The sequence below is a fragment of the Pogona vitticeps genome, chromosome 1 (genome assembly GCF_051106095.1).
Source record: "Pogona vitticeps strain Pit_001003342236 chromosome 1, PviZW2.1, whole genome shotgun sequence".
In the NCBI taxonomy this organism is placed as follows: Eukaryota; Metazoa; Chordata; class Lepidosauria; order Squamata; family Agamidae; genus Pogona; species Pogona vitticeps.
Genome location: NC_135783.1, coordinates 245,642,493 through 245,668,077, shown reverse-complemented (window position 1 = coordinate 245,668,077; position 25,585 = coordinate 245,642,493). Strand labels below are relative to the sequence as shown.

Sequence of the window (25,585 nt, the reverse complement as noted above, 5' to 3'; positions counted from 1 at the left end):
AGTATGAGCATGGCCGGGCTCTGCCCCACCCACCCAAAGCCTTTCTGTGCATCACCCGAATGTGCCAAGAGGGCCATCTAACACTTTTGGCTGGCACACCCAGCGCTGGACCCGGCACCCCCGAATGAGTGAAGAGGGCCATCCAGCTCTCTTGGCAGACCCAGACTGAGCAGTAAGAAGAATGAATAAAGAGTTGCTCTTGTACATTAAAGTACAAGAGCAACTCTTTATTCATCTTGTACACTAAAGTGTACAAGAGCAAAGTGTTGGGTGACGCCCATAATGTGCCAAGAGAGGGCTATCCAGCCATGTTGGCACACCCAAAGCTGGGCTCTGCCCCATCCAAGCCTGTTCAGGTGTCGCCCCATCACCTGGCTTCAGACAGCAGAGTTCATCTGGTTTTCAACCCGTGCCAAGGGGACTGGCCTGTCTAAGCCCCCACCCCCAAACCTCCGAGGGCTATCTTTATCATATCTCAGCACCAAGTTGCAAGCAACCCCTAGCTTTCCAGTTGTAAACAAGCATCTTTGTCTCCCCATCACCCAGCTTCAGATTGCAGAGCTGATCTGTTTCCGACAGCCCCGCAGCCCCATGGATTAACCGCTGTTAGTAGCACCGACCCTATTCATCTGCTGGTGCTGTTGGAAGTTGCAAGCAAGCTCAATTGCCCCCTGGGGGCAAAAACCTTTCCTTTGCAGCAAATCTGATGTTGCTGAAGAAGATCAGAGTCTGCTCTGCTGCCTTTTGCCTCAGGGCCCCGATGGGGCAAGACATGCCGCTTTGCTGCTGCCTTTTCCCTCAGGGCCCAATGGGGCCAAAAGCGCTTGTTTTCCTGCTGCCAACTTCTTCAGTGCCCGACGGAGCCAAAAAGCCTGCTGTGCTGCCAAATACCTCCTTGCCTCCAGTCCTCCTGAGGGCAAACTCTACTTCACCGGCAAATGTAATGTTGCTGAAGACAAACTGAATGCCTCATGCATATCTCTCAGTGCCAAAGAAGAGCTCTCATTCTGCTGGGACCAAAAATATAACTCCCTCAATGCCATGGGCTTCTGTGACGTGTGGTAAACTCTCCCGGGGGGATCCAATTTGTGGGTAAATAACTCAAGAGTTCCAATATCCAATCTTCACCAAAGTTGGCAGGGGTGTTGGGGAAAGACATAGGAAGCTACATTGTGATTCTGGAGTCTTTAAGTACCTGAGAGAGCTTTCCTGGGGGGTCCTCTTTGTGACTATATAACTCTGGGGTCCATGATCTAATGTTCACCAAACTTTCATGAGCTGTAGAACAGTGTCTGAGGAAGCTTCCCTGTCAATTTGGTGTCTCCAGGTCATTGGGGGCCAGTGTTATAGCCATTTAAAGTGCAGCTGGATCGATGAATGGGGAAATGGGGGGGAAAACCCAAAAGCAACCAACCCCCCCCAAGGCCCATCAGAAATGGGGGGAAACAAAAAAACAAACAAACCCCCAAGACCCATCGGAAATGGGGAAAAACACTCCAAAAAGCAACAAAATCCCCCAAGGCCCATCGGAAATGGGGAGAAAACCTAAAAACTAAACAACCCACCCAAGACCTATCACAGCACAGAAACATAACCCCCCCAGCTCAAAAACATGCTGCAGAAACAGCCAGAACAGTTTTTAAAAAGCAGTAAATAGCACCTTACCTTACAAGGCAGCCCGAAGCCTCCCTGCAAACACACACACACTCAGAAGCAGAAGGAGGCACACTCTCTAACTGCTGGGGCGAAAAAGCTACAAAGAAGCAGCCTCGTCGCCACCTACAGTTAGACATTTGAATTTCCTGCCTTTTCCCCCTGCCTTTTTTCTGTTCATAAGTGGAAACTCCGGTCGCAAGTAGAAGCAAAATTTTGTGGCTGGAGCTGGTCGTAACTCGAAATGGTTGTGAGTAGGGACGTTCATAGGTCGAGGCACCACTGTACAGTGGACCCTCTACTTACGGAATTAATCCGTATTGGAGTGGTGGCTGCAAGTCGAAAAGTCTGTAGGTCGAATCTCCATTGACCTACAATGCATTGAAAACCGATTAATCCCATAACTGGCAGTTTTTATTCTATTTTTGTTCCATTTTGGGTTTTTTCTGGTCTGTAAGTCGATTCTCCGGCTGCAAGTCGAATCTAAATTTTGCAGCCAGAGAAGTCTGTAACTCGAAAAGTCTGTAAGTCGAGCCATCTGTAAGTCGAAGGTCCACTGTATTTTAAATGTTGACTGCCATTATCTGGGACCTTGTGGCATGGAAAGGAAATAGCAGCAGTTGCCTGGAGCTGAAAGGAGCATGGGGTCTAGGCAGAGCTCCCTTGGCATCTCCCTACTGATGCCAAATCTTGATGCTGGGCCTGCCTAAGGGAATAGTTCTTTTTAAATAGCTTTACAGAAAAGAAGGAAGGAAGCCAAGCTTTGAAAGAAACTCAACTGCCAAACTGTGGAGAGTTGCTAAGGCAAGTATCTGTCCGGAGCAAATGTGTCCAAGAAAAAGTATGACTTTTAGCACTATCTAATTACTCTACCAATTACAAGGATATTTATACAATCAACACTTTAAAAATTGTTGTAGGTTTTTCTGGCTGTTTGGCTGTGTTCTGGAGGTTTTTGTTCCTAACATTTCGCCAGTCTCTGTGGCTGGCATCTTCAGAGGACAGGAGCTAGAACTTTGTCTGTGTTTTGGCATAGTGTGTGGGACAGTTGAGTATTTGTAGCCTTGAGTATTTGAAAGCCTTCAAAAATTGATTACCAGTGTGGATTCTGCAATTGTCATCTTCTGTACCTCATTTCCCTCACAACAAGCATGTACACTGTGCCTATAAAATTGTGGGTTATATATTGAACTCCGTGGCCTAAATCTTATTGGCAGTCCTGACTGGAGCAGATCCAGTGAATCCACAGGCTCTACATAAGTGTTCACTTACTGTTCAAAGATTGATTCAATGGGTCCAGTTTAGCTGGGGCAAGCAATAGGAGTCTTATCTGTATGCCTGAGGAAATAGATTGCAATTTTAAAAAAAGGACACTGAAACCATTCTGTTTGTCTTGTCTTAAAGATGCTACAAGACCTTGGATTTGACTAGGCAACCAATTGTCTTGGCCTAGACTGGTCTAAACCATGCTAAATAGGGCCACTTTGAGGTGTGATATGTCACTTGGGACAATTCTTGCATCCACATGCAAGGATCAGCCACATCGCTCTTCATGGAACTCTGTTTTGCACATTCTTGACTGATCTTTCCCTTTAAAGGAAAGGAAATTAAATAGAAAATAAAATAAATCCCCCTCTTATCTCCTTCACATAAGCCACTTGAGAAACTGAAAACAGAAGGGAGGGGAGACAAAGCTTTCCACTTCTTTTTGCTGCCAGTTGACACAGGGCATCAAGAAAGCATTGAAAAGGCTTTTAAAATGCTCCTTTCAAAGCACTGCTGATGTGTTACCAACAATAAAAAAGAAACAAAAAACTTCCTCCCTCTCCTCCTATCTGCTGGGAAGCAAGAAGGGAGCTTTCCATTTCTCAAGATTGTTAAGTGGCTTAAGCTAAGGAACAGTTTAAACCACCCTCTTTGGTTGGAAACCAACAGACACACATGCTGGAACTGGACCAAAACAGACGAATCTTACCTGCACACACGCACAAAAGAAAAACAACAACAAAAACCCCACTAGTCTCTGACAGAGACCCCAAAAAGTATATGTAGGAAAAGGAAAAGGAGCAAACCAACCTGGACCAAACTGCAAAGCAAATGTCTGCCTCTAGTCATACCCTTTATTTGTTAAAAGGTAAAGGTTCCCCTTGACAATTTTTGTCCAGTCGTGTTTGACTCTAGGGGGCGGTGCTCATCCCCGTTTCCAAGCCATAGAGCCAGCGTTTGTCCGAAGACAATCTTCCGTGGTCACATGGCCAGTGCGACTTAGACACGGAACGCTGTTACCTTCCCACCGAGGTGGTCCCTATTTATCTACTTGCATTTGCATACTTTCGAACCACAAGGTTGGCGGGAGCTGGGACAAGCAACGGGCGCTCACTCCGTCGCGTGGATTCGATCTTACGACTGCTTGGTCTTCTGACCCTGCAGCATAGGCTTCTGCGGTTTAGCCCGCAGTGCCACCACGTCCCTTTTCTTAGTTACCAGAGTAGTTTTAAAATCTTAAGATCATGGGGAAACTGTTGTTTATACATCACCTTTAAAGAATGATTCAAAGTTAATTCCAACTTGTGACCTCTAGCTGTCACAGCTACACATTCAGAGATGGGAAAAAGGCAGATTTTTAAGAGGATTAGTTTGAATGGAGGATGAAAGGGCTGGAGTAAAACCTGCCTTCAATGAAGAAAATACTGTAGAAGTCCTGTACAGATTTTCTCGGGTCCATAGTCTCTCAGAGCCAAGCCCTGCAGGCAAGTTGCCCATGAAGGGACCATCTAAAGTCATCAAGAAGTATTCCCATTCTTTGTTAAAGGTATGATCAAGTCAACCACATTTACTACAGCATCATGCCATCTGTTGACGGAGGTGTTGCACTGGTAAAGTTTAGCCAGCCACTTGCTCAATCTGGCTGACACTTCCAGGTGCTGTGGACTAACCATGATCGTAGCCTCTCTATATTTTTTTTTCCTTCCATCTATGCAAATCTTTCTTCCTGCATAGCCTGGTTCCTATAGGGCCTGCACTTATTTGGTGAATTTCCTGCTTGGCTGTAAAGGTGAAACCAGCATTAAAATTCTGTTCCACTTGCAGGGGCGGGTTGGGATGGGGAAAGAGGGTCATCTGAGGTCTTGAAAAGTACAGTACATATTTAGAACAGAAATTGCTGGTGTTCACTGACCTGTTCCAAATTTGATGCTGAAGGTACAATAAAACCTGTACGCACATCCACAGAATAGTCTGACTCAAGGCTCCAGTAATTTTAGCTATAGTTCTGGTGGATGTAAGACACTGTAGCCTAGTGTCTTAGATCCACCAGAAAGGCTTTTTCTCATAACTCTAGCTGGTACTGCTGCCACTAATCGCCAAACTTTACTGTATTTCATACAATGACAAGCAAGCACATTTTTGGCTATTAAGGCATGACTCATCTGAACTATCTTTCAGGGCTGCTGCTTTAAACAAGACTTTGCATTTGGGCATGACTGCCTAGAACAGTGGTTCTTAACCTTTGTTACTCGGATGCTTTGAACTGCAACTCCCAGAAACCCCAGTCAGGACAGCTGGTGGTGAAGGCTTCTGGGAGTTGCAGTCCAAAACTCCTGAGTAACCCAAGGTTAAGAACCAGTGGCCTAGAACACAAAATACTTGCAAGGAGCATTTGCACATATGTATTTATAGCTGTTTGTCCCTTTAAAAATGCAATGCCAATAGGGTGCTGACCCTCTCCTGATCACTGCTTGTGTGTACTATAGATGGATAAAATGTTTGTATGGGTAATTAAAAATAATGATGTATCTTGCAGGTCTGATTTGCCTACACCTGTTTATCTCTTGATGGCTATACCACCAGGTGAAGACCGGAATGAATCAACAGGGCACCTCAGACATACATGCTGCAAACAGACCTTCCTTTTATACCACCTCACGTACCTGTAAAGGGCCAAATCCAATGGTCTGATCAAGGAAGTTAGCAAAACAAGCAGGTTTTTCAGCAAACCTTTTCCCCTCTACTCCCAGAAACCTCTGAAAACTCTTTTAAAGTTATTTTCAAAAAGTCATTTGTTCCATTTACTCCCTTACATTATAATAAGTACTTTGTTGTCATTACTCAGAAAAATGTTGAAAACATAACTTTTTAAGTTATTCACAACCTTTTCATTGTGGGTTTAAGCCCTTGGATTAATATGAAAATGACACAAAATTTGAAAACTTCTGCACAAAATGCCCAATGCCCTTCAATGCCCTTAAAGTGACTGTTTCTAGTTACTCATTATAGATACAGAAGAAAACATTTCCCATGCTGACCTAACCCTGATTTTTTTTTCAGAGAGAGCGCAGTTCATTACAGATGACTATGTTACTTATAACTTGCTATGTCTAACCTCTACTTGGGGGTCTCTGTTGATGTGTTGAGTGAAGTAAGGCACAGGGAATGGAGGGGAATGGGGGGGGGCACTAGCAAAATATCAGCTTGAATGAATTCAATTTCACCTTTTTCCTCCCAAGACCCTTGAGACCCATGTCCAGGGTCCCCAATCCCTGTGGGGAGAATTTCATGGGGTGTGCTGTGGGTCTGCCAGGGAAAGAAAGTTGCCTGCCATTCAGTTGCCTTGCAGGGGAGTTTTCCAGATTCTTCCTAGAGATTTTCCATGGATTTTCCATACAGTTTATACACTGACCTATTACTTTTTTTTATTATTGTTTTGATAACTTGGGTTAGGGTATGGGATGCAGAAGGTAAGAGGGAGTGTGAGGGGGGAAAGGGTTGGGGTTGAGGAGAAACAAAAATATGCTAACATCCAATCTATTCATACTGCAATATCAAAATTCAAACTCTGCTTTTCTATTTTTTGCCTTCCAGATTTTAGTTCACATTTTGATTTATGTTATTCAAGCACAATCTAGTGACTCTAACCATTTGTAGAATAAGTCCCATCTTTCAGTTGCCTTTTGTGTAGGACAGTCCTTCATCACTTCTGATAGAATGTCCCTTTCTGCCCCTTCCCTTATCTTCTCACTAAGATCCTCTTGTTTCGGTACCACCAGACTTTTCCAATTTTTGGCATAAAGAATTCTGGCTGCAGTGACTATATATATATAACTAAACACTTCTTTGCTTTATCTATGTTATCTGGTATCATAATAGAAACAGTTATGGAGTTAATGGAACCTTACATAGCAATATTTGTTGCAACACAGTATGCACTCCTATCCAATAGTTTTGCTACTCTACAAGTCCACCACATATGATAATAACTTCCCATGTGTGCTTCACATTTCCAACAGGCATTTGATACATCTGTATAAATCTTCGACAATTTTTCTGGAGTCATATGCCACATATAAAACATATTATATATGTTCTCCTTAAAATTAACCAATTTTGTAAGCTTTATATTATTTTGCCATATTTGCGACCATTGATCAATATCAATATTATGTCCTATATTTTGTGCCTACTTAATCATACATTCTTAAACCATCTCATCTTGCATTTTAATTTCTAGCAAATAATTATACATTTTCTCAATTATATTTTGAGCTTAATAAAAATTTGTCAAATGTCGTTTGTTCTGAGTAGAAACCCTCTATTTTGTCTTTTCTCTATCTGGATTCCAGCTGTTACACTGGGCTATTACTGATCCCACACTCACTAATACAGCTGAGAGAAGTCAAGCAATGTACATGCATGAAGCGAGGCCTAGAATGAAAACATGAACATGTAAATATATATATGCATGCAAGGAACAGAAGGCAAAGAGAACAGGTACACCACAAAACTGCCAAATATAGAAAGATCCTGTTTTGACTACTCACATTTTGTGTGTCTCGCTGCTAGTAAATCAAGCAGCTGGCTCATCATCCCACTCCATAATGCTGCCAACCCCTTGCAACCCCCTCTCCCATCAGACTTGTGTAAGGAGTTACCTGTGGTGGGGTAACATAGTCAGCTGTGTCCATCACACGGTTGCTGTACTTGCCAAAGCCTTTCACTTTTGTGACCACAGAAGACTCAATGGACGTGTCCCTCATCTGATAGGCCTTTTCATGGAGGAACACCCACCTGTAACACAGAAAAGTATTAGCAGCTGCTCCAGCCTGCTTCCTCCCTCTGCGTCATGGTAGGGTCAGTCCTGCACAAATGTTTTCCCAGTTTAGGTATTTTATTCATATTTGCTTCTGATTATATATAAGTCACCGACCAATATATGAAGACTTCCAAAGAGTGTGCAACATTAATGAAGCCTACAATACAAGAGCAGTCAATAAAACCAAGGTACCATATTGACATTATCCATGGCCAAAATCCTTCTGGGGGAAAAAACAAACACATGCAGAAGAGCAATCATCCTTCTGGCTTGTCACCCACCACACAACCAAGCACATGGCGAGGCATAATACTGCTTCCTTGAATAGAGAAAGTAGAGGAGCTTGACGAACAATTGGCAGTGCAGCTTGCACAACCACCTATTTATGCTGTGCAATTCTAACAGGATTCTGGCCCATACAAAGCCAAGCCAAGCCAAGCCATTGTAAGTGAAGAGGGAGTTTTACCAGGTGCAATGTATTCAAATCTCAGCAAGGTTATTTATTTATTTAACTTATATGCCGCCCACACTACCCGAAGGTCTCTGGTTATGGTTAGAATAATTAAAATCTGCAGTCTAGACTTACACAAATTAGGTGACATTTTGTCCTATACAAACTCCCCGGGGTTCTGTTCACACCTAAATGTTGACATTCAGATTTTAGCAGATCATTGGCATCTAGCCTTTGAAGAAGACATAACTTATTGTCTGCCTTTTTCTTATTAATTTGTGGCTGCTGTATAGGTTGGGTGTGGGCTTTTGAAGATTTCAGATTCTCCTTTAACTGTTCCTGATATTGTCTCCTTTTCTATTTTGAGAGGTGTTTTTTTTACTGTTTTTAATATCTACCTTTTATGTATGGCATTGAGTGGCAATGTGATTTATTTATTTGTTGGTTGGTTATTTAAAATGTTACCTCACCCATATAGTGGCCAGGCTACTACTCTGGGCAGCTTACTTTTATATAAACTAAAAGTGGCACTCACTGACATTCATTCTTCTATGCAATTATTAAAGGAACAGAAACTTAACCTTCCTTTAAATCTAATCCACTTGATATTACTCTAATATACAGCCATTATCTTTACAAAGTTGCTAAGATTGAGGATGTAGTGATTTGAAGCAGGAATGGAGAAAATGTGTCCTTCCAGTTGTTTTGGTGTATGATTCAAAGCATGAACAAAGATGGGTTGGTAGGAATTAAGCTATACTCCAGAAATATCTGGAGTGCCAAAGGTCCCAACTCCCTGGGGAATTAATGTCTGACGCTGAAGCATGAGCCAAAAATGTCCTGAGTTGTAGAGGATGGCCCACCACATTTTACCATCTGAGAAAAAGGACCACTGGCCCTCCCCTCCCCATCTTATATACAAAAGTCTATTGGAGTGCTGGTTGAACCTTACTTCAGCCCTGGCAACTGGGCAGCGTCTTCCACTATTGGTGAAGGTACAAGTTTATCTTGAGGACACAAGCACATGCAAGTTTGTCCATTATCACCTCACTGTTTCTTGCTGTAACCCACCACACTCCTCTGCCACCAGTGCCTCCCCAGGCAGCTGCCTCACTCTGCCATATGCAGCACTCGCCTCTGGAACAACTTACCTCCTGAGATTCGTGCAGCTCCCTCGCTGGGTATTTTTAAGAAACAACTTAAAACATGGATGTTTAGGCAGGCCTTCCCCCTTTCCAGCTAATTCCTAATTATTCTTTTTTCTTTTTCTGCTACAATATACCCTGCTTCTCGCCATCTTTGGGAAAAAAATTATTTTTTAAATTTATACGAATTATGTTATGCGATATGTTATATGTTTAATTGTTTTATAGTGTGTGTTGTAAGTCACCTAGAGTGGTCACAATTGACTAGATAGGCGGGGTATAAAGGAAATAAATAAATATATATAAAAATAAATAAGTAGTTTGGCCTACCTAGAAGAAAATGTCTTCCAGAGAAATACATAGTATTCCCTGAAACCTATAAGGCAATAAGTGAAGGTTGGTCCAGATGGACAATATTGGAATATTCCTGTCTTGAACAAATAATTAGACAATTCTTTTGTCCATCACTTCTTGTTATGTGCTGCCCTCTAGTGCCCACACGTAGTTTAGCTTATTGCAGCCACAGAGTAGGCTCCAGGAGTGTAAAAACTAGTGGTGTTGATTTCACCTGGAACAAGCAGAGATACAGACAGGAAAGGCAGAACTGCAACCTGCACACACTTACTTGAAGTAAATCTCACCGAATTCAATTAACCTTTTTCCTAAAAAAAATCTGCAAAATGTAACATGTAATCTTAAAATGTATTCTTAAAATGTACCCAGGCTTCAACACTTTCCTTCATTAGTCTGATTTCCTCCATACAACAGGCTGCCTACATGATCGCCCCAGCAATTCTTAGACAATATCTCTATCTTTTATAGAACATCAGAGATTTGTTCCTGCTTCAACCACATCCTTTGGTGAAAATGTTCCAATTGCCAATTAGCTCCTCTGTGAAATATTTGCACTGGATTGCCAGTCAGAGAACCTGATTCACACTGCTGGATCTCACTCAGGCACAGTTGATGCCGTTGGATCTGTGCTAGAAGGAATGCTTTGAACGTCACAAGGAAGAATAAAACCCTGGCAAAGTAGCAGGTGCCAACACATTCGAGGGTGGAAGGCACTAATGGATTAAATTGAATTATTTTTTGCCTCCAGCTTGTGCTTAGAACTTGGTAAAATGCTCATTGCTCACAGTGTTATGCCCACTTATCATTAAATTGAGCTATTGTTTCAGCCAGCGGTTCAGTTACTTTCCTCTATTAAATCAAAAGAGGTAAAAAATGTTACTCCATTTTGGTGTCTCCTCTCCTGCCGACTGCTAAAGAGTGGCCATTCCGTGATGATGATAAAGATTACTGTAACAAATAGTCAGATGTTATTTACTGTTTGCCTGGGATCCAGAATTCTTCTCTCTAGCATGAGCATTTCCTTCAAAGGATGTTGCATTTTCTCAGCACTCAAACCATCCTTGTTTTGTCATTGGGGAAAAGTGGTTTCCCCCCCCCACCTCCAGCTAGCACATCCGCTGCTAGCAATGTAAATGCTGTGTGGGAACAGCACCATTTCTCTTCCTCTGTGCCGTTACTATTTAACAGCCTTTCATGTGCTTATCCAGACATAAAGAATGGCACTCCAATCCAGTTTCTGAAAGGATTCCTACTTTCTTGTGAAATCCGTTTGGTGGTTTCCAAGCATTTGTGTGAATTTTCTTAGGGGAGGCTGAAATGCCTCCCCTAAGACTTAGTTACTGGTATTAAGAGCTTCAAGCTAAAAGGTGCAGGTATTTTGGCCCCATGCTTTCAGCCCGTCCTATAATTGAAAAGCACACCTCAATAATTTTTCTGTCACTGAATAAAGCTCTTAGGCTGAAAGGATACCCCACCTTCGCAAACCTGTTCTTTGTTACTAACCAACACCACCAGTTCATTCAGCTATAAATTTATGGGATCCATTCTTTGGCTACAATCCTACAACACTGCCAGTGCAGGGTCAGGCATGTACTCATTGCAAAAAGGGCCCACATGCCAGAAAGATGACATCCTCCGGCAATGATATCTTTGCCACTTGTCTGTCTTACAATGGTCATCAGAACATGTTTTTTAAAGCTGTGTTGGCTCAGAGTAAAACCCTGCTGAGCCCCAAACATCTGTTCATGCAGCCATCATCCAGTTGCTGCTGGCAAACACACAAGCACCTGTAAGGGCATTTTCCCTCTCCAGCTATCCTGACTTTCCCACCATTACCATCAGATGGCAATGTAGGGATGACACAGGATGCTCCTGATGCAGGATCAGAGCTTGCCTGAGTGTAGTGCTTTCAGTTGCCTCCAGAATTAAATCCTCGATTTGCAGTCTCTGAATTTACATCTTTAGCATGGGATCAAGCATTTCGCTTTGCTTCACTAGGAAAAGAAATCAACTTCTGTGAGCAGACAACATACTGTAGAGGGCCTCACAAATACTGTGAGGGGCTCATCGATGGCACCCGGGCAGGCTGTCGGCCCCTATCCCAGGCCCCCGAGCAAGGTTCTCAGGCCCAGCTATTGCTGGATCCTAGACATGTATAGGTTAGGACTGACTGGCCCAGAAGGGGGAGGCGGCTGCCTCAGATGAGAGCCACGCTTCTGAGGATTGGGGGTAGGGGGTGGGAGAGATGGCTTTGCAGCGGGGGGGGGGGGCTATAAAGGAGGCCTTGGAAGAGGTTGGAGGTGGAATGGAGTGAAGACAAGGGAGACCCATACCCGGCTAGGGAGACTTTGGAGCAGGAGGAAGAAGGTGTTTGGAGCAACAATTGAGAGTGCAGAGGAGGTTTGGGAGGCAGAAGGAGACAGGGACTGCATCTGTCATGAGGACCCCTGGACAGTACCTCAGGGACAAAGCAACCCCATCAAGAAACCTGACTCAGTCCACCACCTTCTGCCCTCTCACCAAGACTGTTGCCCACAATTTACATGGGCCAAGTGCATCCCATGCCCACCCAAAGGTGATGCTGGAGGTGGTAAAGGCAAAAGAAGTAGCGGCAGCAGTGGCAGCCACTGCAGTGACCAACCCTAGTGAACCTCAGCCATTCTCAGCTTCAGTCACACAGGGAGACATCCACTGAAGGAGGCCACACCGCCCAGGACAAACTGTGGCTTTGCAGGGGCAAGCGCTGTTAGCTTCGCCCCTGGGGACAGTGGCAGGAGTGTATTACGTGACACAAAAGTTTTTAAAATTATAACATTTTTGGTTACTACATGAGGTCTGGGCACCCTGTGACAGATCTCACACACCAGCTCCATGTGCCTATTTGAATATCTATATAGAACCAACTGCTGTGTTTGTTTTCGATTATACACTCCTCTGAAAAGCACCAAGCACATGGATGGTGCTGTAGGAACAAAAATTCTGTGTGACTGGGAACCGTGAAACCAGGGCGGGCCTTACCATTAGGGAGAGCAAGGTAGCTGTTGCCTTAGGCAGCAGACTGCTTGTAATTAATTACTTTAAAAAAAAACTACAAGAAATGGGGAAAGGGCCTTGCAGTATGTTCTGCCTCAGACCCTGAAAAATAATTGAATTGGCTTGGCTCTGCACTCTGACTTGAATGGAGTGTGGTGGGGGCCTCTTTGCTGCTTTGCTTCAGATATCTAAATGTCTTGAATGGGCCCTTTCTGAAAAGGAGAGGTCCCAGTATCAAAAGCAGAGGCATATCTGTTCACAACTACTTCTGCAATGCTCCCTATCACACAGAGAGGATTCTAAAGGGAAATACCATAAAATAGGTCCGGTGATGCTACCCCTGAGTTGTGTACATTTATCTGATGTGTAATTCACAAAGGTGCTTTAATTAGAAGGCAACTGGGCACAAATGCAATATAGATAGACCTCTCCAGCAATCTGCAAAAATGGGAGTGTACGCATTTCTAACCATCTTTGAAATTATGCAACACAACAAACTATTCTTCATTATTTCTTGCTTTATGATGAATACTGTTGGCCCCTTTGGACAGTCTAACTCTATACTAAAAGAATGAGGGGTATATTTCTAAGCCAGTTAGTCCTGAAGAAGCAATATAATCGTCAGCCTAACTTCTAATGTTTATTTGGTCAACTAACATGCTATAAATGGGTGGTCATTAAGAATATGGGAAATCACACAGTCAGAAAAACTGACATCATAACTGGACAGAGGGACTATCACAATTGATGTGTGTATCAAAACCTAGGTTCCTTTTTTCCTTCAGGTGAACAAGGAGACTCCAGGCATACTATAAATAGTAGTGGTTCATAAGTCTTTGAAGGGATGTTATTAGTAGCAAAGAGAAAAGTAAATAAATGATATGAATTACCTAGGACGCTACTTGTGAATCAACCCAGGTTAAAAACCATGTTGAAAACCCCTGAGTTGCACCCTCACCTTAGTGTCCCCTTCCCCCTGTCCCAAATCTGCTTTTTCACAAAGTTCTTTCTCCAAAATGTCCATCACCACTGGTCCATTGGCATCTTGAAAGAAAATGCCATTACCCGGAACAAAGCATAACCTTTGTTGACTCAAGGACTGTAGGTGAACTGTTGATAGAGCTATACTGATGTTAACTTTCCTTCGCCTAACGGCAGGACTCCAGCAATGAAGGAGCAGCAGGATGGGAAAGCTGCTTGTTTGGGCCCTTCTGCTTCCCTTCACCATACCATCCTTACTCTCCCATCTCCAAATTCTCTCTTTTGTATTGGTCTTTCTATCCATCCATTGAAACCCATTGAAAAGAGGATGGAGGCTCCATCTGGAAATTCTGGTACCCAACCCACTGGATTCTACGAGCCATTCCTGAATTCAGCATATATGAACTTTACTTGGGTTAGAAACCTCTAGACCCCTTCACACTGTGCAGTTTTTTTCCTCCCTTGCCCCCACTCTTTCCTTCTCTTTCTGTCTTGGTGCTCATTTAGCCTCTCTCTCTCTCCCTCCCCACTTTCCCACCCAGCCTTACTAGGCCCATTCCCTTTCCCTCCATTGCTATATTATAGTTCTCCAAATCCAAGCAGCCACACTTGTGAATTATGCAAATTATTTTCTCATTAGTTCTATCAAACAGTGAACCATAGAAGCATTAATAATCATGCATGGACTGCAAATTACCCACTCAAAAACAGTATTTTCAAAGTTGGTTTCTATATCAGAAACAGAAAGTTCTGATTTCTGTTCTCAAAGAGCTCCTGTGCCTTTTCAGAGCTGCTGATATTTCCTTCTGTTACAGTGGACCCTCGACTTACAGACGGCTTGACTTACAGACTTTTCGAGTTACAGACTCCTCTGGCTGCAAAATTTAGATTCGACTTGCAGCCGGAGAATCGACTTACAGACCAGAAAAACCCCAAAATGGAACAAAAACAGAATAAAAAACGCTGGTTATGGGATTAATCGGTTTCCAATGCATTGTAGGTCAATGGAGATTCAACCTACAGACTTTTCGACTTGCAGCCACCATTCCAATACGGATTAATTCCTTAAGTAGAGGGTCCACTGTACTTTCCCAGAAACAGGCAAATAGGAATCCCACAACATTTGACATCTCTTTGAGGCAATTAACCCAACTGGGCCTAAGCTCAGGCTTGTCCTTTACATATCCCATCTGCATAATGGGAATAATCAAACCAATTTGACTCAGGATTAGGGTAACTATCTACACTAGCCCTTTTGGTGTGGGCTATTACAGTCTAAATACAGTTGAATGAGTTCAGGGGGTGGGAGGAGCAATGTGTCATTTAGTGCGATCCTCATGTCCAAATGGTATATCAGCTTCAAGTGACCCTCTGGCTCCTTCCACTGTCAATTGAACATTTCCTCCGCTCCTCTGCAGAGGGTCAGGGGAAGCGAAATTTGTGTGTGTGTGTGTGTGTGTGTGTCACATTGGATTATCACTGATGTGCTGAATTACTTAGATTAGATTTTAATTTCCCCCCTCTGTTTTGCATGTGATAGCAATGAAGAAATTGGCCACTGCTGCAGTTTTGATCGACACATCACATAAATGCAAATAAAAAAAATTAATCTAAGTGATTCAGCGCATCAGCTTTGACAATTACAAGACCCAATTTTAGTCTGTTCCAGGCTATCACACACCAACCTATAGGAAAAACTGAGAGTCTCCTCACAAGGGTTCAAAAAGATGTGGGTTGGGGGCAAATTGGTCTGCTGTAGGCATTATGTTGTGTGATTATTGGAAAGAAGATTGAGCCAATCTGTCCCCACAATGCACCAAACAATGGGTCAAATGTCTGTCTGAACAATCCTTGAGATAATACAAGAAAATGGCTTTGCAAGCTCTTTGTTTTGTAAGGAAACTCAGGATTTAGAGTTTACTCACTGCTCTGTGTCAGAGGGCTTGACTCCACTTTCCTGAGCTACAATTCTTCTGAATGTTCTCTAGAGTACAGATTTAATCTGGAGTAATCCTCAATCCTTCTCTTTACGGAGTACTTTGCAAATTTACCAAACTACAAATCCCAGGATTTCTTATCATAGAACCATGAAAATTATAGTGTTCTGATACTGATTTAATTGTGTGGTGTAGATATATAATTCTTACTCTCTTTTATAACCTTTTTTTGGCTTGCACAATGAAAAATGCTAAACAGGCATCAGGTAGTATGGCTAAAATGCAGATAAAACAAGACCAAGTGGGCAATATGGCAACTGGACACACACACACACACACAAAAAATTCAGGAACAGGCAAAGTTGACCAGACAACTGTATTACACAGAATGGCCTGTGTTCCTCCAGTAGAAGTGAAGTGGCTGTGACAGGTTACAACTGAAAGTTTATGTGAGATTATACTAGTCTCATCCATAATATATTGCAAAAATGTGAACTAAAGATTAAGGCTTCCTTCTTCTGAAGAAACCCCTACTCTTGAGCAGACAATTTATTTCTGAGGAGACCAATATCTGTCACCTAATGATTCAACTGCTGGTAGTACTGGCTACAGATTTTAATTAAATAAATTAAGTAATATATTTTATAAATAAAACAACTCTCTCTCTCTCTCTCTGTATTCTCGAAGGCTTTCACGGCCGGGATCCGAAAGTTGTTGTGGTTTTTTCAGGCTCTTTGGCTGTGTTCTGAAGGTTGTTCTTCCTGACATTTCACCAGTCTCTGTGGCCGGCATCTTCAGAGGAACAGGAGTAGGACAGAGCATAAACAGAATGCTACTCCAGTCTTCTGAAGATGCCCGGCCACAGAGACTGGCAAAACATCAGGAAGAACAACCTTCAAAACACAGCCAAAGAGCCCGAACCCCCCCCCCCACACACACACACACTCCTCTTCCACTAAAGAAGGAACACTTTTGACTCTTCAGGCTCAAAAAGCAGACTATTGACAATTGAGACTAGCATTTTTCTCCTTCCCCCATTGTCTTTTTGCTTGTCTTCCAGCTCACCAAATCACAAAGGGTATCTGCAGGAATGCTTATGGGAAAGTGGAGGAAGCTCCCTGGAGATATGTTGGCAGTATTTGATCACGTAAGGTGTGCTATTGAAACCAAGGTGGTTTTGCACATTAAAATAAATACATTCAGGATTTGACAGGATAAGTCCCCCTCCTCAATGGATACCCATGAAAATAGCATGGAGGTGAAACCATACTGATGTTTGCCATTCAAGAGATTTCCATCCAATATCCAGAAAGTCACATAACAGTGGCACAAGCAAGTTGTGCAGACTGGGGTGAGGAGTGGTGTGGTGGTGGGAGGCAGCCCTGGCACAAACAGGGGAGAGTAGACTCTGGATTTAAGAATGGAATCCCTCTTCCATCCCTTGAGCTTGAAAAGGGTATTGTCTCAGCAGTGAATCACACAATTTGCATTTCTCTTCCTCACCTCTGAAATCTATGCTTACAATGGCTTTTGCATTCCTGACTTCTAGGCATATCAGAACAAACAAAAGACAGGGTGCCATTGCCAGACTTGATTAAAAAGAAATACTCTGAGTCCTTGCAGACTGACATTTTAAACCCTATTAACTCACATCCACAGAGATAAAATAGAGAGTACTATACTTCTGTGCTCATCGTGATGCCAAATGCATTTACCTTGCCACAAGCACCATTATTTTGAAAAAAAGAAAAGAAAAAAGAAATGGGAATACTATGTGCTAAAAATAAAAAGAAGAAGAGAAAATGGTATTTGTAACTGTGTATAGACCTGGCTGCCCAACCTGGATAGGCTATGCCAATCCCAGGCCTGTTTGCTGCTGCCCCATCATCTATCTGCACACAGCCTTTTGGGGACCCCTGACTGATGGGGTCTTGAACTTCAGTCCTGAGTTCCAGTCCTCCAGCTCCATCGAAGACACATTTTATCGGAGCCAAAACATTGCAACTTTTAAAGTAGTTGAAAAAAATAACTTGAGTGAAGCACTATGGCCATGATCTGGCTAAAACTAGGGCTTGGCTATGCAGCTCCGTTGAATTGGGCTAAAAAAGGATAACTTCAGATCAAATATAGATCTGATAGGCTATTTGGGTGCAATCCTTGCACCCACATGGCATATACATCTCAAGTGACTTAATTGGCCCACCTCTCAAAGAAAGACAACAAAGGGGGAAAATCCTCCTTGCCCTTCCTCTCTCCTACTTCAGGGAGGAAGCTTTCAATTTTTAGAAAAAATATATAAGTGGTATAGTGCAAAAGCTCTCTCCTAATAAGCTTTGAAGCAAAGCTTCCACGGAGCGGTAGAAGTTTTTAATTTCCTAGTACTGTACTGTGAATTGGCTAACTGCCTTCTTAAAATACTAAACATTACTAGAACATGGAAAGCAGAAGGGAAATTTAAAGCAGGAAACTCTGATTTGGTTTGACACCAGGGATTGCACACATTGGAAACAAACCAAAATGGAGTGATCCTACCCTCACCTAAAAAATAGCAGCCCCCCGACAGAGACCCAGAGAGGAACAAGTCAAAATGCCCTGCGGATGGGCTGGTTCACTCTGGCACTTACTTTGTCTGTTTGCTGGCAAAAGGGGCAAAATGGCTTCTCCCCACAGTGGACCAAACAGTGGGACAAATGCCCATGTCCCTTGGTTGCAACAAAACAGCTGAACCCTGTGCATCTGAACTAGACAGTTCACTAGATTTGCTCCCGAGTAAGTAATAGATCCTTGAAACCAATGGAATAAACAACTTGTACGGAAGTCCCTTCCCTCACTATGGGCCTTTTTGGCATGCAGATTTTGTGCAAGCAGAGGGACACATGCAGACACCTTCAGGCTGAGCCTGTGAGCCCTGGCACCACCCAAGAAGGGATAGAGATGGGTGCCCACACCCTAAAGCCACCTTACTCCCCCAAATCAAAACTCTCTCCTCCCCATACTGCCACTCGGTCTGCATTTTCCCTCCATGCCTGTAGACCTGGGAAAGCAGAGCAGTTCCTTGAGACTTTAGGCAGCCCTCTGAGGCATGGCAACCCAAATAAAGCCACTGTGTGTTTAATGGGCTTTTCTTCTTGGTAAGTAGGTTTGAGGGGTCATCCACAGCACCCCATTCACTAAGATTTCAGGGCCAAAACCTGAGACCCAGGAGCAGGCCTTCATGATGCTGTAGGGAAGCTGTTGTCTTGTCCCTGAGCCAGGGCGGACAAAGGATAAGAGGGGTTTAGAACAGTGTCTGGGTCAATTTATTTGGGAAACAGGCGCAAGGCCTGCCACACCCCTGCCTTGTTCCAACTGGTCTGATGGACCCAGATGTGGCCGTCTCTCAGATCTCTCTCCAGTACTGTACCCTCCCCTCATTCTTGATTTTTTTTCATGTATCAACAGTGGGCGAACCTGGCCCAACAGTGGCCCAACAGTGGGCTGTGAATCCTGGCAGCAGACAGGAATAAGCAAGTACAGGTCCTCGGACTTTAAAATCACCTCACTCAGAGAAACCACGCTTCCCTCCAAATTGTAAGATATATTTCCTTGCTCAGGGGCCTAGAGAAGCACAGCCATTCCCTGAGATGACAGCCATTGGCTGAGACTTGTGTACAAGTGTGTTTAGAACTACAGGCACAAATAAGCTCAGCTGAATTGGGACATGTGCACTTATTATTACACTATCAAGTAATTGTCCTGAGTAGAAAAAAAAAGGGGGGGGGGAGGTTCATTAGTCTGTTTGACCCTTGGGAGCAGAGTGCGAAACGAGGACTTAACAGGCAGGTTCTCCTGGCAGTGCTCTATCGGAGAAGAAATTTTGCTCCTCCCTAGAGAGGAGAAGACGTAGGGAGAGGGTGTGGGGTGGAAACAGATGGCAAAGGGTAAAATGGCTATTCATGCTAAGGGGATTCTAGTTAACAACATTGGTGGTGGTGGGGAGAGGAGTGCTATCCAAGCACTTGAGCAGAGCTGGCAGAGGGCACTGGGGGGCTGTGCCAAGGCCCCCACCATTTCCTGCCATCACTCTTTGGAATGGTGCCCAGGAAGCAAAGTCCCTGCCACAGTTGAGCAAGTGAACACTCTCAACTGTTCTGATATTGCGGCAGCTCCCACACATGATCACCTCACGTATGGTATATTACCAACTCCCCCATGCCAGCAGAGTGCTAAGCGATAATTGCAGCCTCTCTCACAAATATCACCCTTCCACATCATCAGACTCCTGATAATTATCATTTGATCTTGCACTTCTGCCATCTTGCCCCAGTCACGTTTACTCAGGGAAAGTCCTGCTCATCTCAATGGATCCTTCAAGTAATTAGGCAACTGTCATTCATTCTGCTTTAAAACTCGAGGTCACTGCTCTAGCTACAGAAAGACATTCATTCCCAGATAGCTTTGAAAAGCAATTCAAATTAATCCTCACCCCTCCTGCAAACATTAACGTTAGGAACTTTTATTTTCCTGGGGCAGAATGGCATTGTCACAAATAGATTATATAACCAAAGTATATATTGTGTCTCTTTGATTACAGACTCTCTGCAGCATAGTACAAACTGTTTGAAGTATGACATTCTGCTCGCTAGATTGTATGGTTGTTACAATCCCCACTTTCCTTCCATAGTGTGAGTGCGCACCTCACTATCAACACTCAAGTGATGTTGCCTGATCAAAAGCATAAACAATGACACTGACTGGGATGTTCCAAAATAAACGTAGTATTACTCATTCCTTATACCTTGCAGTGGCAAAAGGATCCAGGGCTGCTTTTCTCAAGTCTGGCTTCATTTGGGAGAAGCAAACACTGGGGGAATTTTGGGAATAAACACTTTATTTACGGGTATACAAGTAAGTCGCAGCACGTCCTTAACAAACAGGAATCTGCTGCCCGTCACCAGGTCTCAGAGATACTCTATCCCTAAGGTTGTTCCCACCTTAAGGTCTTTCTGCTAGCACTAGGTCTCATTCTGTCTCTCTCACCTACACACAACCACCCCTTTTAATAATCGTTTCTCCTTGCCTGCGGGTAGAGGGTCACACTTTAGAAATTCTGACAACACTCTCCTTCCAAACACTGGAGACTCACCTTTCTGACAAGAAATTGTATCCAAATCAATGATGATGATGATGATGATGATGATGATGATGATGATGATATGCCGTTAAGTCAATTCTGACTTACAGCGATCCTTTTCAGGGATATCCAGAAAGAAAGTACTCAGAAGTGGTTGACCTAACCCTTCTTCTCGGGGCCACCCTTGGACTGTGCAGCTTGCCTGAAGCCACACAGGCTGGCTCTACTCACAGGAGGCCCAGTGGGGAAATTGCACTCCCAACGGCTACCTAAACCATTGAGCTACCCACACCTTAATCATTAACTCCCCTAAATAACCAAGAAAGGGTCTTGTGGCACCTTGAGGGCTAATGGACTTTATTTGGTGCAAGTGTTTGTGGACTGCCACCCACTTCTTCACTCATAAGAGATGGTTTTAGTCCTAAAATGCTTGAGCCAAATAAAATGAGTAAGTCTATAAGAGACCACAGAACTCTTTGTTGGTTTTTCTGCAAGGGACGACAAAGCAACAGGGATTATGCTCTGCAATAAATCAGGTGCCTGCAAAAAAATTTCTGAGAATGCAGCAAAGCTACATAGTGACATGTTGGCACAATTCATGTGCGTGCTAGACACCACGGATTGCATGCATCTGTGGACATTAAAAGGAAAAAGACATTCAGTTCATGAGAGAATTCTATTTAAGTTTTATTGAATTTTTTATTATTATTATTATTATTATTATTATTATTATTATTATTATTATTATTATTATTATTATTATTATTATTATTATTATTATTATTATTATTATTAATAATAATAATAATAATAATAATAATAATAATAATAATAATAATAATAATAATAATAATAATAATAATAATAATAATAATAATAATAATAATAATAATAATAATAATAATAATAATAATAATAATTGATTTGATTTGATTTGATTTGATTTGATTTGAATTGATTTGATTTGATTTATATCCTGCTCATCTGGTCAGATTGACCACTCTGAGCGGCTTCCATAAAAAATATACAATAAAGCATGAAAATTATTACAAGTAAACAACACCACATATAATAAAACAAATAGATAGAAAGAGAAAGGAAATTAAGTATTGACAGGAGGGAAGGCCTGAACATATAACCATGTTTTTAGCTGGTTCTTAAATGTGCCCAGTGTAGGGGCTGCATGAATCGCTGGAGGAAGGTTGTTCCAGAGGTGAGGAGCCACTGCCGAGAAGGCCCGATTTCGTATTCGCTCCTTCCGGGCCTCCCTCGGCGTTAGGCTCCCCAGCCTCACCTCCTGGCTCATGCGGGTGATCTGGGTAGATCTAGGTGGGAGCAGGCGTTCCGCCAAATATGTTTACTATTCTATAGCTATTACCTCCATGTGTATAATCCTAAGTGCTCTCCCCTACTCTCTCTCTCTCTCTCTCTCTCTCTCTCTCTCTCTCTCTCTCTTTCTCTTTCACACATACATATACACCTCCTGCAATTGAGCTAGCTCAAAGGTGTGGTAAGTTGTTTAACATTAACTAATACCGTATACATTCTAACAGAGTTGCCATTCTATGTGGCAATACATATACAGATTTCCTCCCCTTGCATATAATCACCAACTCCCCCATGCCAGCAGAGTGCTGGTACACTATTCTGAAACTATCCCTCAGGAATTAATGGACCACTCAGATAAAGGTAGATAGAGGGAAAAAGAGAGGGGGATGTCCATTCCAAAGTGACCACTGAACAGTTCTTCCACTGAACAGTTCTTTGCTTGCTTTCCACATGCCCCAATGCTCCCTTCAGCTTGGGCAGTCAGAAAAGGTGGTGCAGAGGTAAATCTAGAAGTGAAGTTACTCATCATAACAGCCAACACCCTTCACAACAAGAGTCCAAAAGTGCAGCTATTTGGATCACTCCATTAACAGCAAATAAAAACCAGGTCTTTTGTAAAATCAATGACTCTTAACTCTCTATTCAAGACCAAAGCACCCACAAATACTTTTCATTACAGCAGGAATGGGTTAAAACAATAGGCTGTGATAAACTGCATTTCTTTCTTGGCTACTATGAAGATGCAGTGGAAGGATACTGAACAACTAAGGTCAAAGCAAACAGGAAATTTTGAAGAGGTTGGTGGATGATTTCATAGTCCCTACTAAGAACAACTTTCTTTGGTGTCAGTTCTAGAAGGTGTTGTAAATCTTCATAAAATTGTTCTATTTCAGTCTCCTCAGCAATGGTGGTTGGTGCATAAACTTGGATTATTGTGATGTTGAAAGGTCTGCCTTGGATTCGTATTGACCTCATTCTATCATTTTTGAGATTGTATCCCATTACAGCTTTTCCCACTCTTTTGTTGACTATGAGGGCTACTCTGTTCCTTCTACGGGATTCTTGCCCACAATAGTAGATATGATAATCATCTGAGTTGAATTCACTCATTCCTGTCCATTTTAGTTCACTGATGCCCAGGATGTCGATGTTTATTCTTGCCATCTCCTGTCTGACCACCTCCAACTTCCCAAGGTTCATAGATCTTACATTCCAGGTTTCTATGCAGTATTTTTCTTTGCACTTTCCTTTCACTTCTACATCACTACATCACTAGAACAACTACATCACTAATCAACATTTGCCTTTTATCAGACCAGACAATTCCTCAAGTTCAGCATTGTTCACTTTGTGAGTGGCAGGACCTCTCCAGGGCCTCATTGCTTGTGTTGTGGTCCTTTCAATTCTCTAGAGACATCAGAGATTTGAATGGAGAACTTTCTGTGTGCAATGTTTGTGTTCTGCTATTAAGCCATAGGAACACACCCTCACCTGTGTTCTGCATTCATCCATTTTTTCCCAGTCTCCCTCTAATTATTTCTCCTCTTCAGTTTAGTTAGCAACTGCCACATTTATTTTTTAAGGAACGACACACAGTCACCAAATGTTTTTACTTCCATGTGTTCAAACATGCCTGTTTCCTTCTACTTTGTACCATGTCCACCTGAATACCTGCCCCACAGAGCAACATGCAGGGTGGTTTCACAAAACTAAATAGAACATACAGCCACACTTGAAGCAGATTTTAGCACAACTCTATAAACTGAAGTAAGAGAGATAGGCTAATGTTTGCCTCACTCTGTGGCTCAGTATGGCAGGTCTCCAGGTTACTAACAGCTGGCGAGTGTATGGTGGTGAGTGCATAACCATACACCTGAATTCAGCCAAATTCAGACCTTAGCTTAACAGTTAAGTAACTGCAAAAGGAAGATGACTTTTCTTTAACCACTCAGAGTAATTTACCTACTAACTAGGAGCAAAAGCCCAATAATTCCTGGAGCGTTCTCTGGGAATTACCCTATCTTAGTAACTTAGACAGTTACTAAATGAAGAAGCAGCCTCTTTGTGGGAGGCTGGGGAAGGTTGATACAACATGAACCCGATTCTCCAGCATCTCCCAACCCTTCTTATCACAGCCGACCTAAGAGGCACTGGAGCAAGTTTATACTTCTCAGCCTCCCCCCCCCCCCCCGCCCCTGACAGGGAGAATAATTTTCTATACAGTCCCATGATATCTCAGAAATGTCCCATCAACAACTTCCTGCTGGTTCTTTTCCCACATAAATAGAATAGAACATGTAGAGATCTTTGCAAGTCTTTGAAGTTTCAAGAATATTCCAAAACAAATCTGTATATGTCCCAGAACTGTCAGGAAGGAACTATTGATTTATGACCCATAGCTTTCACTACCACCTCCTGCCTGGCTTTTCAAACTATTCAATAACATCTTATGCTCACCAATGTAACTGTTTCACAAAGCGCACACACGCACACACACACACGCACACACACACACACACACACACACACACACACACACACACACAGACACACACACACACAATATTTAAAAGACCATCAAGCTTTGCTTGGTCACATTCTGCTCCACCTTTCTTGTTCCACGTCCATCTGTCAGCTTCTTTGTTTCAATGGTACTGTCTCCTTTCCTTTTGGAAGTGATCTTTGGGCTTTAGACCCTTACCCAGTTTTCCCCTCGCCCATGTGCCCCACATTACTTCCCCCATTCACCTGTGTTGCCTCACCCAATGAAGTAGGAAATGATGAGCAACTGGACAGCCCGGTTGATCACGCCGATGGTCCAACTCTTCACCACTACTGATTTTGTGGTTTCGTAGGTGAAGAAGTCTGATACACAGGCCATACTGGAGGAAAGCATGGGCACCGTGGAGTCTGTCCAGGATGAGCTGAAAACCGGATGAGGAGTTGTGATGACTGATGAGTCCAAGAGCAGACAGAAGGATACAATATATGCTGACAGAAGTGGCTTTTAAAACGCATATGGCAAGCACACTTTCTCTCGCTCTCTCTCCTGCTCTTCTTTGTGGCTTCTGGGTAAGCCTGAAGTGCAGGCAGAGACCCCATTTAATAAGATCTCTCCTCCCCCACCCAACACTGTAGTGATGCTTCTGAAGAAAGGTGGGGCTTCCCAGCTCATCAATTACAAATTGGATTACTGTATAGTTGAGTGTGTAGACGGAAGAGATCTTAGCATTAAATAATGAATCTGCAACTGATGCATTTTCTCTGAGTGGTGTTCCGGTCCTACAGACGCCACTTCTGCAGCACTGGCCTTTGCACTTGCAGAATGGGGGGAAGGGATCAGCACAGAGAGAGGTTTGAAGAGTGCTTTCCTTTGGAGACAGATGTGGAAAATGGGAATATCCTGGCATGGTGCTGTTCACCACTAGGTTTCTAACAGCATCAAATCAGTGATAGTGGAAGTAAATCCTGAATATCTTTTTAGAGTTGAGCTTATACATC

General features: G+C 43.0%; 1 protein-coding gene across 1 annotated transcript in view; it reads right to left on the bottom strand.

Annotated features, from left to right (window-relative positions):
- P2RX3 (purinergic receptor P2X 3) overlaps positions 1 to 25,091 on the bottom strand; it is a 44,165-nt gene extending 19,074 nt beyond the window's left edge. Inside the window, exons 1-2 of the mRNA XM_072985418.2 lie at positions 24,847 to 25,091; positions 7,581 to 7,716 (exon numbers count right to left, since the gene is read on the bottom strand). Coding sequence (XP_072841519.2) covers positions 7,581 to 7,716; positions 24,847 to 24,980 — 270 coding nt within the window. The 5' untranslated portion in view covers positions 24,981 to 25,091. The remainder of the gene's footprint in view (positions 1 to 7,580; positions 7,717 to 24,846) is intronic.
- Between the last annotated feature and the right edge of the window lie 494 nt (positions 25,092 to 25,585).